Genomic DNA, 15677 nt, shown 5'->3' with positions numbered 1-15677 from the left:
TTTTTTTTTCTTTAAACATGTACAAATTATAACATTCATTTCTAAAAACTGTATAAAACTTAATTTTGGGTGCATTTTATGAAGAACCGAGAGAAAAAAAAGATTCCCTGCAGAGCATTTGATTCGCAAATAAACAGTCCTGGTCATATCTGTGTAGACTTAGCTTGTTATTCTCACCACTTTGTCCGCTCAATGGTAATTGGGTAGATGATCTGTGTTAGATTTTATTACATTATTAATCATTCTAAAACTCGGTATTTAAGCAGGGCACTTTTATCATGACAAGACTGTATGTGATGAATTGCGTCAATCTAGTATTAATACAGAATTATCTAGATGAAAAAAAAAATTGAGTTAAAAGTCAAAAGTCATACAGTGATCAGAATTAGAAACTTTAAATCTTTTGAAGTTGAAACGACAAAACTCATTTTCCTGAGTTGAGGTATTCAGTTGAACTCAAATCTTTAAATTAAGCTTGAGATTCAATTTTAAGCTTCAAGATCACTCCAAAATAACGTTTTGAGATGACTGATTACAGATTTATTTGTTGTAAGTTTGAATTATATCATTCATTCATTCTGCTCTATCTCAAACATTATTTACACAAAGCTAGAAAACATATATGGAAGATTGTCTTTACTGGAAGCATGCTTCGCTCTGATTAGTGATTTCTTATTTTCTGATGCAGGAGGTAGACATGATCAAGAATGTATAAAGTCAAGAATTGCATCTTGGGACTGTAATACCACTTTGCGCTGTTTCAGTTAGTAAACAATTTTTTTTCAAATATACGCCATTGAAGATTGAATAAACAAAAGACCTTGCAACATCAGCTGCCTTACTTCAGACTATTTTGATAAAAATATAAATTAGGTGAAATATCTTACCATCTGGAATAAAGATAGAAACTTCCACAGAGGCACCACTAGCACCATGCTCAGCCAAGGCAGCCACATGGACATCATAACCTCTATTGGATAAGATGTTTGAACCCACCAGGCGGGCGTATTGAGCCGATGGATCATTCAACACTTTCTGTAAATTGCAGAGAAATAATTTTGATTAACACCCAAATCAGCATAAATTTGAAAGTTAAATACTGACTTCATACACAAGTCTGCTACTATATCTGTTATACTCACTGAGAAATATTTGTCCATGTCATTTCTTTTATACATAAGCTTGTAACCAGTGACTTTGTTGGCATTTCTCGTAGGTGGTTTCCAAGATACTTGGATGTAGTTCGCATCTTCAGTTTGGTGAGCTATTACAGACACATCCTGAGGCTCACTTGGCAATGTGACTGTAATGAAAAGAAGCAGAGTTAAAAGTATGTTCTACACATTTAGATATTTAACGACGGTGTGAAAAACGTAGATACATTTTTAAAATAGTAAAAAATCTCACTGCCCAGAAAGTGACCTTGAAAACATGAAGACAAGTAATAACATATTTCCAGAAGAGAAGATAGCTGTTAGTGTCTACTGTCACTTATCCAGTTGCAGTTTTTTGTTTTTGTTTGTTTGTTTGTTGCTTTAGGTCTCTTCCAACACAATTGAGGTTATATGAGAGACCGCTGAAACAAAAAAACAAGCAATCTAACAAAAATAGTACAAATGTAAATCAAAATCATAACCTAAAGATATCATAAGCTAAATTATAAATAACCAAGAACAAACAGGCAGAAGATTTACAGAAAAAAAAATATCCCCTGTCAAAAATACAATCACAAACCAAAGAAGCAGGATAGGCTAGTAAAGAGAAGAAGAAACGACATCACTATCGGATCGTACACCCATGCGAACATCATAGGTATATGATTCAAGGGTGATGCTCCCATCCAACCACCCGCCAGTTGCAGTTATCCAATCAACAAATATCAAGTAGATGCATGTATTCAGAGCTCAACCATTGGAACATAATAATCTCCCTTTGTTGTATGAAGTTATTTAGCTTTTTCTGCAAAGCTAGGTCTAATTTCAATGAGCTACAACAAATAAATGTTTCCATACAACATTAGGTCATCACAAAACATAAATGGTGACAGCTTTCACATCTTCCAGTCCTTGAAGGAATAACGATGGTATTTTACTTTGATTGTCAATCAACATTCGACAATGTGTTGAAAGGGAATTTGGAGAGGAGCTGATATACAGCAATTGGATTTGTTAAGAAACTTGGGATTTTCAAAACACATGGGACGAAAAGAAAAAGCTGAGTAATTACGAGCCCCACTTTTCATATCTTGTTTTACTTAGAGCAAAAAAACCCCAAACAATATAGCCCCTATTTACACATGCGGCTATGTGGTTTTGTGGTGTGACACTCACTTTCGGATCAGAAGGTCCTGGGTTCAAGCCTCGATTGGCGTATAGTTGAGTCCTTGGAAAAGGCTCTTTATTCACATTCTCTCACCATACTCAGGTTTAAAATGAATACCTGGTCGGAAAAAATGTACTGTTGCCTATCAGGCGTCATGCCTCATTCTATATGTTACGTGTTGCTGTTGGTCAGGGACCCCTTGTGACAAGCTTTGAGGGCATTTAGTGAATTTTGCGCTATATAAATGCTCTATTAAAAATGTTTTTTTAACATAATTTACATATTATTAGGGTTTTATTTTTTTTACATGTCCCACTTTTGCATTACTGTACTCTGACAAATACTGAATTATTTTATTTTTTTCATACAAATTACCTTACGGATAATTTTCAATATGATGAATAACTTGAATTTTTTGTTACTTATTATTTAATGACAAAAAAATTACTCTCAGCCCACCAAAATATTTAAACAATGAACTACTTGGGTTATCGAAAGAAATACTTCGAACATAAGTCAAAATTTATTTTATAGGGGGAAGCAATATTTGGAAAAGGAAGTAAATTTTCTGATATAATAAATATATAAATAAATCATGAATTTATATAGCGCCTACGTTAATCATTCTCTGTGGTGCTGTAGTAAAAAAAATAAAAAATCAAGACACTATGTAATAAGCATAAATACAGAAACAAAATCTAAGCAACATCTATTTCATAAAAAATAAGCCTTATGGAACAACTCAGTCTTCAGACATTTCCTGAAATATGATAAATTTTCACATGACTTTGTCCGACGACTGAGTGCATTCCATAGGCATGGAGCAATGGATGAAAAGGCTTTTTTTATTACCAAAAGTGGATTTAAGGTGGTAACCTTTAGAAGTTGGGACTGAGATGATATTAAATTTCGAGTGAGTTCATATTTTTTAATTAGTTCCTGTAAATATTCAGGTGCCAATCCATCCAGACATCTAAAAACATAACACAATAACTAAAATTCTATCCTAAACTTCGCAGGAAGCCAGTACAATTCCTGGAGAGCTGGTGATGATCTCTTTTTTTCGTTAATTTCATAAGTCTAGCCTCTTTATTTTGAATTTTTTGTAGTTGATGAATTAATCTGCTTTGACAGCCAATAATCTAATCTGCTAGTAATAAAAGAATTAACAAGCATCTTAGTAATATCCTCATGAATATAATGTCTGATTCTCCCAATGTTTCTCAAGTGATAGTTACAACATCGACAGATTTTTAAAATATGATCTTCCATGGATAACCCTTGATCTAAAAACACCCCAAGATTTCTCACACAAGAACTAGGCTTAATAGTGTTTTCACCCACTAGTACCTCATTTGTAGATATTTTTGAGAATTCATACCTATTACCAAAAATCATTATTTCTGTTTTGTCATCATTAAATTTAAGTTTGTTTAGTTTCATCAAATCCTTTCCATAACATTTACTGATGCAAGCATGAATCAATATTGAGTTTTGTATATAGCTGAGTGTCATCAGCATAAAAATGAAAGTCAATGGGAAAAGGTGGATAAAATATCAGAAAAGGGAGCAGTATACATTGTGTTTTATCTAGCGGGCATGATTTATTAGCATATCTGACAATATATTTTTAACTTCCTCTATTGTAAGGGTTCAAACGATGTTAACGTTTTATAATGGGTGTTCATAGTTTTAGTTGATTGTGTTGTGCAGTAAAGTGTTGTATACCCCTGTAGTGTCCCTTCAGTTGATGTTGCTCTTTGAGGTGAGGTCAAGTGCCTAGTCGTTGCTGTTGTGTCCATTGGTGAAGTCACATGGCTTTTTATTTCAACTAGTGATGTCGTGCTGGGATGTGGATAAGATGGTACTTCGTTTTTGTTGTCTTGTTCCTACCGGATGTTGGAAATTTTCTCTGTGAAAAAGGTGTTTTGGCATGTATTCATTGGTAGATTTGTCGTATGTGATGGTGTGATCATTTCTTTGATCGTATCATAAAGCTGTTTAGAATCATGGTTACTTTTTATTAGAGTGTCCTTCACATATTTCCGCTTGGTACTGACTATTAGTTGATTGGTATCATTTTTGGATTTTTTATACATTTGTTTGTGAATTTCTAGTCCAGAATTTCACCAAATACATTCCTTATGACGTCTGTCATGTTTGGCCTGGCGGATTTCAGCAGTGTACCATTTAAAATTTGGTCTGAGGACGATAGTTTTGGATTGGAGGGGGCGCATGTTTTTCCAGACAATTATTGAGAGATGTGTAGAGATCTAACTTCTCTGTGACGCCGTGTGTTTTCATAACTTTATCATTTATGTCCAACTCCTGAATTTGGTCTCGTAATTTGGAGTGATTTATTTCTTTCATTTTTCTAAAGTTGACTGTAAGCCGATTTGAAATCGGGACAGGGACATGGACCTTAAAAAATCCTGGGTGGTGGTCTGAAACGTCTGGTTTCTGATCCTGATCTCATTAGTGGAAGTATCAATAGACCGTGTGATAATGAGATTGGGACATTCGACATTGTGTGTAAGATTGAATACTTCTAGAAGTTTGTTGAAGTTGTTGAAATCTCGGCATGAAAATTAAAATCACCTAGGATGATAATTTCTCAATTCTCTGTGATTTTCCCATGGAGAAAGTCTTCAAATTCTTTTATAAAAGCTGTATTGATGGTGGTGGTCTGTAAATGGTCAGGATGTTAAAGTGTCTGTTATCATGGCTAAAGTGAATTTAGAGGCATTCAAATGAGTTGAAGTTTTTTTTTCTCCTTTGATAATTTTCAATTTGTCTCTGAAAACACACATCAAACCACCTCTACATCTGTGGTATCTATTTTCTTGATGATTTGAAAAGCCACTGGGGATTATCTCGTTTATTGTTATAGTGTCAGTTATAGTTATATGTTATATAATTGAGTAGATAAATTTATGAAAATAAAATACAGAACAATCTTATACACTCACCAAATCCTTCTGTAGCACAAGTAACCAGGATATCAAAGGCAGGATTTTCCAAGCATTGTGCATGTTGAATGTCAAGATTCTCAGGAATCTCATTGCGACAGAATGGAATGCAAAGTGGGTCTGCACCACGGAAACGGCAACAATTTTCATGGTTACTGCCCGCTTGAAAATGAAAAATATACCAAATAAATTTTGTTGAATCAAAAAGTGAAAGACAAAAACTCTGTAAAGTCTTTCTGTTTTGTTTTTTAAATTCAATAATAATAATAATAATAGTAATAATAATAATAATGATAATAATAATAATAATAATGATAATAATAATAATAATAATAATAATTTTTGTTTGTTTGTTGCTTTAGGTCTCTTCCAACACAATTGAGGTTATATGAGAGACCGCTGAAACAAAAAAACAAGCAATCTAACAAAAATAGTACAAATGTAAATCAAAATCATAACCTAAAGATATCATAAGCTAAATTATAAATAACAAAGAACAAACAGGCAGAAGATTTACAGAAAATAAAATATCCCCTGTCAAAAATACAATCACAAACCAAAGAAGCAGGATAGGCTAGTAAAGAGAAGAAGAAACGACATCACTATCGGATCGTACACCCATGCGAACATCATAGGTATATGATTCAAGGGTGATGCTCCCATCCAACCACCCGCAATAATAATAATAACAATAATAGCAATAATAATAATAATAATAATAATAATAATAATAATAATAATAATAATAATAATAATAATAATAATAATAATAATAATAATAACAATAACAACAACAACAACAATAATAATAACAATAATAATAATAATATATAATAATAATAATAATAATAATAATAATAATAATAATAATAATAATAATAATAATAACAATAACAATAATAATAATAATAATAATAATAATAATAATAATAATAATAATAATAATAATAATAATAATGTAAATGATTTATACCACACCTATTCCCTATACCGAAAAGCCCTAGATGCCTTTTCAACAATCACATATCGTACAAAAAAACATAAGACAATCATACAAAGATTGAGTCTAGTGGTCATGCATATGTTAAAAGTCATTATCAATTTATTCTTTAAACATGTTGCCTTCTATTATACACTAACAGTAATAATAAATGTTAGGATCTGGGGAAAGTTCATTCTAAATGCCTTACAATTTTTATATCATTTCATAACTGACCTGTCAGACAATGAACAAGGTTTTTAAGTCCATCTAAGCCATCCATTCCACAGTCAAACAATGGGTCGAAATCGTCTGTTATGGTTGATGGAACACAAGCTGGGTGACATGACTCAGATATATTAAAGGACGCACAGCACTCTGTATATACAAAAGTGAGAGGGGAAAAATATATTGGAATCCTTATGCATTACCATGGGTAAGGATAAACGTAATTTTTTATTGCAAATTTTGAATCTATTCTTCATATCCTTACATAAACTGTGGAAGAGCTGATTTCGTTTGCTTGCACTAATCCTTATGCAGCTCAAGGATTTTACAGGATAAGCTTAAACATCAATATGCTGTATTGGCCAGCTTTAAAAGCAACACAAGCCTACATTTTCAGCTTTTACACAGATTTACTTACAATTTTACAACTTTTACTAGGAATGCAAAAATGTCATTGGGGGAAAGGTAATGATTGTAATCAATGGTTCTATTTCAAAGATTAATACGATTGCATTTTTTTTGGAAATCGGAAATATCTCGTATAAAAATTGGTCATACTGAAGTTGAACTTTTGAAATATTGCAGCGACATCCCAGGGTTGAATGTGTCATACAGAGAAACCTCATAATAACCCCCACCCCCTCTCCTCCCCCAGCTAGCTATACTGCTAGCCTGACTTATTGCCAATCTAATGGCTACCATCGACTCTATCACATTCATGATAGATATATCTAATATAAATACTGCTGATTTATTATATCACAAGAGTTGCCAAGATTTGCCTCAAACATAGTATCATCATGAAATGTTAATGTATTTAACACTGTCTTCCTTGTTCACCTCACGGAAACAACTAATATAGGGCGTAGATGCAAATATTAACAATTCAAGGAGTAGCATAATTATTCATTTTGTATTACAGAATCTTTACTTCCATGGCCATAAGACCCTTATGCATGACTTGTTTCAATAATTTATCTCGGAGAGCGTAAGTAGAAAAATGTACCAATTTATATATTATTCTGATAATTAAATGGAGTATGCATATAAATATATATTAAAATATTTTAAAGAAAACACACTACTTTTCAATATTTTTTCCATTTTGCTTTTATGAATATACATTTTTTTAAAATGTATAACCTACCAGTCCTATTAAGTATGCTTGGTCTGGGAATAAATGGGCTGTTTCTTTTCTCTGAAAACAAAATTGTTGAGTACATACTTCACTGTAAGGAAAATGATTTATCTATTTAATGGTTTTCTTATTTCAAAATAATCAATATGCTTCAAGTAATTTTCTTGGTACATCAAAAAAAAACACAAAAAAAAACAGCAGAATGAATTGAAAGATCGAAAATTAAGAACAAAAAAAAGATTAAATAAAAAACGTTTGAAAAAGAAAAGAGAAATTAGAAGACAAAAATTCAAAAACTTAAGAGTAACATGTGTACTTATTTGTGTACAAGGGATGTTAATCTTTATGAGTCAATGGCATTGTGACAGTAATCTTTGGATCAAAAGGTCATGGATTGAATTCCAAAAGAAATGCTGAGATCTTTCTTGTAACTTAGGAGCATTACTTGATCTGACAAATATCGCAAATGGGCTGGAGGGGCTCTTTTTTAATAAATCTGGAAACAATTTGATGTAAAGGGTATATGGCTGAGCCTTAAATCTATTATATTTAGTGTTATACAATGATTTTTATAAAACTATAACATTTTTTCCTTTTAATTTTTAAATTTTTTTTTGAATGGATGCAGTAGCGCTTACTTGCATTTTCGATATCACTCTCATTCAAAAAGTTTTTAAAAAATACCCCCCCCCCCCCCCCCCCCCCCAAAAAAAAAATAAATACTCAAGTAGAAACTAAAAAAATCAAACTCTTTAAATCTAAAGGTGAATCCCAAAGAGCAATCCAGCCCAAATCATCAGTGTATTGTTGAGGTAAAAGGGTTAAAAAAAAAAAAATAAATAAATAAATAAATATATATATATATATATATATATATATATATATTGTTTTCTCACCTAAAACGTCAACTTGAAAGAATTTTGATGTTTTGGACGTTTCGTCATGACATGAATAAAAACCTTGGTCTGATTTCTCTACCTCCAGGATCTGAAGATTGTAACCCAAGGAATCTGCATTGATAGAGAGAGAAAAGAAAATGAAAGTGTGAATTATTAACTGATTAATGTTTGTCATAAATGTAGACAAAGTAAAGGACAAATCATTGCAAGCAGTCACTAAAACTCAACAATAGCAGCAAATTTTAACGATATCCCCAGAAAAAGTCAATATTCAATAATTACTATTTATTATAAATAGGCAATGAATATCACTGTCATTACCAGAACAACACATTTATCTAAAGTTTTCCAGAAAGATTTTTGTGTGTATGGGTTTGTGTGGCTATGTGGTCTTGTGGTATGACACCAGCTTTCAAATCGGAAGGTCCTAGGTTCTAGTCTCGCTCAGCGCATAGTTGAGTCCTTGGGAAAGGCTCTTTACTCACATTATCTCACCGTACTCAGGTGTAAAATGAGTATCTGGCTGTTAATAGCATTGTCTCTGTCGGACAAAATAGTAATTTTTCTTAACAGGCATCATGTCTCGTTTTACATGTTGTGTGTTGCTGTTGGTCAGGGACCTTTTGTAAAAGCGCTTTGAGCATGTTTAGTGGATATTGCGCTATATAAAAGCTCAAGTTTTGCTTTGTTTTTGTTTTTTAAATTTTTGTTCAAATTATATATGTTGTTTTATTCAAGAAAAATGACATCAGGACACAGGCAATGCTCTCTGTCCAGAGCACCCAAGAAAAGGAAAGACAAAAGGGAATTGGTTCAAATAGGAAACAGATGTAAACAGCACATTATCAGAATACTTTGAGATCATCTAAAATTCTAATCCAGACACAAGCACAGGTCCCAACTAAGAGGGATACACTTAAATGTTTACAAATCATATATAATATGTAAACAAAACAATACAGAGCATAACAGAGAGATGATTTACAAGGGAAAAAAAATCATCTTCCAAAACTCTAACTATACATTTGACTGTTTCCCTCCCAGCTAGATAGGGTATCCGGCCAGGGCCTGGACAAAACCAAGTAATCTCATTGCAAGACAAAGACAGAAAGCATGTTGGAAAACAGATAAAGGGGGATAGAAGACACAGTAAGTGCCTTCCTGCCCACTATGGGAGGTAAAGAGCCCCATCCGTTTTATATGCACCCTACATCCACAAGATCGTTTTAGGATAGTAAGTGATAATGCATGAGCGTTCCCAGGTACACAAATTAGTCGACACACTGTTCGTCACAGACTTAGAGAGCATGACATTAACGCAAGACGTCCAGTGATGCGACTACTTCTTAGAGCACATCACTGGTTGGCCCGTCTTCAGTGGGCCTGTGCTCATCTGCACTGGACAATGCATGCATGGTCATTTGTTCTCTTCTTAAATGAATCACGCTTTGTGATTGGAAGAAATGATGGTAGATTACATTGTTACCGAAGATCACAAAGGCGGTTTCACGATTCTTGTGTCTTGGAATACCCAAACAGAGGATATGGACAAGTCATGGCATTGGGTGGAATGAACAGAGACTATAGGACACCTCTAGTCCAAGTAAATGTATCCCTAACCGGTTTTACAACCCTATGTTATTCCACTTTTTCATGAACATCCTAGTTTTTCATTCCAACACGATAATGCACCATCCCACCGAGCTATTGTAACAAGGATTTTTATAGCAGCAAATAATGTGAACGTTATCAGCCCCAGGCTATCAACCTGGCATCTTGAATAAGTTCTAAAAAAAATTAAGAAATAAATATTTTGAATACTAAATTTAGCATAATTCCTTCACTTTGCTGGGCTGTTAAATTAATCCCTTATTGCAATGAGAAATCAAATACTAAATATCCATCTATGACGGTTCATTTGAAAGAAAATTCTTGGACATAATAATGACATCATGGTATAGGCAGAGATACAATAGAAACATATTCATTATCAATGGAAATGATATAAAAACTAATGCGACGGGAAAAAATGTTGAGAATTAAAATAAAATTGCAATTACAATCATAGATATATAAAGTAGCTCATAACTAATCATTATTTAGCTGAGGGATGAAAGAGATCACACATAAATGAAAAAAATCCATCTGCAACAATAATTTATATGGTCCAATTGAAATCAAAGGCAACAACTTGTACTTTTGAAAATGTAAAAACCTAAATATTTGAAGTTTTGAGAATCGCATGAAGGCACCAACACTATAGTGCTTACAGAGTCGTATTTTGTGAAGTGCAAGTCCATCCATCAGCATACACATTGCTCCTCTACACAAACTACGAATGAGGAGGCCTGATAGGGGAATACTTTGAGAAGAAAACCCTAAATACAAATAAATCTCTCTAAATCAAAGAATGGTGAGAAACTACAAACCTGGAGGCCTGATGATAGAATACTTGGTGGGGTTGTCGTTCATTAATGTTCCTCCTTGGAAGATGGTAAACTGATGAGTAACAAATTCCCAGCTAACCTGAGGACAAATTCAAATTACTAGTGTTAACGATTTAAAAAAAAACAACACAAATACATAACTGCCTTTTCCTCGTACATCACCTCCTCCTCTATATGCTTCCTCACCTTTAATGATCATTTTTCAACTTTGTTTTAATACAAAAATTCAATGTTGTTTCATTGAAAGTAAAAGCCATTTTCGCGTTTCAAAGAATTCCAAATTGTCCCATAACTTATACCAGAAGTTGTTATTTGAACAATCCATTTTCCTAAGGAAGGAATCCAAAAGGAATATCAAAATTTTATTATCCTGACTGTCTGGTTTGATTTTATACCATCTGCAGTATGAAACAACCTTCATATAACTGATTGCTTATTGATGATAGCTTCAACGTGAAATGAACACCTACCTCCGGAGCATGAGAATTGGAGACTGTACATTCCAGGATGACTGTTTTCCCAACATTTATGCGTTTTGTCACAACTTCATCAACTGGACTTTGTGTTGTATCTGGGACAAAAAAAAAAAAAAAAAGAAGACAAAAATGCAAATCAAGAGGCTCAATACAGTGGCGGAAACCAAAAAAAAAACAAACAAAAAACAAAAAAAAAACATTAAATTAAACAAACTAAAAATAAAAACATTTTTTTTTAAAAAGGGGGTAAGAGAAGAGGGGAGGGGGAACAATTTGAGTATTGATGTCAAGTCTGCGAAAAGTTAAAATATAACTTCTGTTCAAGACGCAAAATCCAATACATTTATGCAATTCAGATTAAAATAGTATATATTATTGTCTTATTCTATATTTGTCATTGATGAAGAATGGCTTGTATTCGAAATGTAAACACGCTCTTTGAATATTACCTTATAATGTTTGCTTATTTTAATGTATGCATATGACTCAATATGTGTGTGTGTGTGTGTGTGTGTGTGTGTGTGTGAGAGAGAGAGAGAGAGAGATAGATAGGTATATATATATATATATATATATATATATATATATATATATATATATATATATATATATAAATTATAAAAACCATGAAATAATACTGCTCATCTTTTTGATAAAAGGAGCTATTTATAAAATATTTCAAGTATAGTTATGATCAACTTCTACAATATTGTTTCGAGCATTCGTTTTCTCATCAGGATGATGAGAGCGAATGCTCGAAACAATATTGTAGAAGTTGATATCATAATAATACTTGAAATATTAATATATATATATATATATATATATATATATATATATATATATATAAAAATATATATATATATATATACACATATATATATATATACACACACATATATATATATATATATATATATATATATATATATATATATATATATATATATATATATATACACATATATATACATATATATATATATACACATATATATATATATATATATATATATATATATATATATATATATATATATATATATAACCAATTGCATATAAAGAATGTGTTATACGTGATACAGAAATAAGAGGCACAGTATTGTGTAGATTACCTTGACTATGGCCAAGCTCCAGTAGCACCATCAAAAGGAAGCTTGCCACCACGAGACGTTGCCTTATAATCATCTTGTCTGGAAATGAAACAAAATTAGAACAAAATGAATGAATGATTGAATGCATGAAGACATCGAAATACATTGTATCAATACAGAATACATGATATACAATTAAGTTATTCAGGTCAAAAAAAAATTGAAGAATATTAAGTTCTCTTAAGCAAAGGGGGCGAGTGGTTAAGGCATTGCACTGTGATCCAGAAAGTCCCGGGTTCGAGCCCCACTTCAGCACTATCGTTTTTTATCCCTTGGGCAAGATTACTAAACCTTAATTTGATCGTAGGTGATTCCTTTTGACAAATCTGACGTTTGATGGACTATTTTTGTTCCTTCATAGAATGCCTAGGCGATGGCATCGTTAATAATTTTTAAAAACCATCATCATTGTCAATATTATTTTAAAAGTTTTTGTTTAATGCCTGCTTTAAAGACATACATAATTGCTCATAGTAGTGTAGTATGATGGTTTTTTTTTTAAAATAGCACTTTCTGTTATGGTCTCCTTCTATTCGTCTTGCGGTATGCTGCGCGCCGTCGCACATACCACGCACATTTTGGTTGCGTGGGGAGAAAGGATAAAACTAGTGGCGCACCTCGCTTCAACGTCATTCGCCTCCCGACTCACGTTGAGAGAAATCCTAATTGAAATAAAACTATTAGATAGTAAGATTTAATAGTGTGTTATTTCTATTCTTTATTTGACAGGTATGTTGAACTTTTATTATTAACATTGTCATAAGCATTACTCTTATTATTATTATTATTATTATTATTATTATTATTATTATTATTATCATTATCATTATCATTATTATTATTATTATATTATTATTATTATTATTATTATTATTATTATTATTATTATTATTATTATTGCTGTTGCATTTATTGTTTTAATTATTGACATCGTGATTTCTTATTTTTTTTCATATCATTTCCATGGATTGTTAATGCCTTTGTGTAATGACAGTAAATCGAATACGTGCCTGTATAACTTGTATCTGTCATGAGGAAAATACTTAGTCTATTTAATTGATTACATGAGTACTAGTAATAATCTGTTTCTCACGATTATAAACTTACCACGATCTTTATTACTGGTGATTTGTAAATAATATCGGCCTACTCTAATGTTGTTGATGTAGTTATCCTGTCACTGTCACATCCCTTCCATCTATCCATCTATATATCTCTGTATTTGTATCTATCTATCTATCTATCTATCTATCCATCCATCCATCTTCCGACCGACCTACGGACCTATCTATCTGTATACTTATATATCTGTCTGCCTATGCACATATGTACCCATCTTTATATATTTACCTTTTCAATTACTTAGTATGAGATTACAGTTGGCTACGTATCAATCTACCTAATAATCTATTCAACTATCTATATGCCTGTCACCTGATACACATATAGGCATAAGTACCTATTGTCTGACTAGCTGTATGCTCAGTTATCGGTCTGTCTGTCAAGCTTTCTTGGTCATTAATCGTTATAGTTGTATAATGTCCTGATGATGCCCTGCATCATAGAATTATACCAAACTTGTGAGATTGTTGGTAGTGATTTATATCTTATGCTTTTATTAATGATGTTGGCATATTCGATGCCATTATCTTACTTTGTATATATTCATGTTTTATTGATACATTCGATTATCATTATTTTACTAATTTTGGCCACATCGCCACTCGACTCACGTTGAGGGCTGAGTGCCAATCTTCTTATTCTTATTTCGATGTCACTATTTTACATTGTGAATATTCTTTTATTATGTTTAATTATCATTTTATTACGTACTTATTTTGGCCGTATCGCCGCTCGACTTACGTTGAGGGCTGAGTGCCAATCTTCATTTTCTATTCCATTATATAACATGCATTGGTCATTCGCCTCCCGACTCACGTTGAGAGAAATCCTAATTGAAATAAAACTATTAGATAGTAAGATTTAATAGTGTGTTATTTCTATTCTTTATTTGACAGTGTCGCCCCTTCCTTAGAACCAATCACGACCCTGAGCATTGCGCGAGAGAAAAAAACTCAGCATATCTCTTGCGCAAAATAAGATCTTGTTTTGTTCTATCACTCCCTCTTCATTCATCCCAAGCCTCAAGAAGCCTGCCACGCTGCCTGCCAAAATAGCGGCACTGGCGACTACATCTCATTCTCAACAACAAAAACTACACCTCATTATTAAGAGATATCTCGCCACCAAACCTCTCAGAACAACTCCATACATCCTCCTTATCAAATCTCCCTCATTTACGCCATCGACTATATTACACCTTCCTCATTAAAAACTACATACGTAACTTGAAGAAAACTACAAAGAGGCTTCATTATTGTACCCCTGCAACCCAAATAAAAGATACCACAATAACGAGATTATTATAGTAGTTACTTTAAAGAAATATCGAAACTCAACAATACCTCCACGGACTAATGTTACTGTTACATATAATTGTTCATCTGAAGTAATAATCTTTGCATCGTCTTGTAAGATGTGTTATCTTTATTGATTTGTTTCTTGCCGTTCACGAAATGTTTGTATCTATCGGAAATATCATTACTATTTCAATACCGTTAGATTTATGAAATGAATTTCTTCATGCAATAACCCTAAACCCATTCTCCCCTAATTGGTGTAAGTCTCTAATGTGTTTATTAGCAGGTTTGATAACCGAACGCAATTATGGGTTTGTTTTAACATTGGTGTAATAGACAATATTTTGCGTTGAGTTGATATAACGATTTGGGTTATCAGACCTGCACATAAGTACACGTCGGTTTAAGTATATCTCGCCCATACTGTGTATGTTTTTTTTGTTTTTTTTTTTGTTTTTTTTTTTTGTTTTTGTTTTTTTAAAATCAGGGTTGAATATGGGAGTATGGTACAGCAATGACAACTTTGATGAAAACAAAACTCCACCTTTAATCATAAACAATTTTGTTTCATATGATAAATATAGTTCGAAACTCTCCCCAATTCTGGATAAACATACACACACGCACAAACTCTCTCTCTCTCTC

The 15677-nt window shown here is 32.4% G+C and overlaps 1 protein-coding gene across 5 annotated transcripts in view; it reads right to left on the bottom strand.

Moving 5' to 3' along the window:
* LOC144972837 (Ig-like and fibronectin type-III domain-containing protein 2) overlaps window positions 1-15677 on the bottom strand; it is a 112149-nt gene that overhangs the window by 50126 nt on the left and 46346 nt on the right. For all 5 annotated transcript variants that reach the window (XM_078914542.1, XM_078914541.1, XM_078914537.1 and 2 more), the window contains 9 exons: window positions 12574-12651; window positions 11453-11553; window positions 10965-11061; window positions 8533-8646; window positions 7646-7696; window positions 6508-6648; window positions 5292-5453; window positions 1143-1303; window positions 888-1035 (listed from right to left, as the gene is read on the bottom strand). In XM_078914542.1, coding sequence (XP_078770668.1) covers window positions 888-1035; window positions 1143-1303; window positions 5292-5453; window positions 6508-6648; window positions 7646-7696; window positions 8533-8646; window positions 10965-11061; window positions 11453-11553; window positions 12574-12646 — 1048 coding nt within the window. In that variant the 5' untranslated portion in view covers window positions 12647-12651. The remainder of the gene's footprint in view (window positions 1-887; window positions 1036-1142; window positions 1304-5291; window positions 5454-6507; window positions 6649-7645; window positions 7697-8532; window positions 8647-10964; window positions 11062-11452; window positions 11554-12573; window positions 12652-15677) is intronic.

The sequence above is a fragment of the Berghia stephanieae genome, chromosome 5 (genome assembly GCF_034508935.2).
Source record: "Berghia stephanieae isolate SIO BIC M18660-M18661 chromosome 5, UCSD_Bste_1.3, whole genome shotgun sequence".
Taxonomy (NCBI): domain Eukaryota; kingdom Metazoa; phylum Mollusca; class Gastropoda; order Nudibranchia; family Aeolidiidae; genus Berghia; species Berghia stephanieae.
This window is presented reverse-complemented; position numbering and strand designations above follow the sequence as displayed.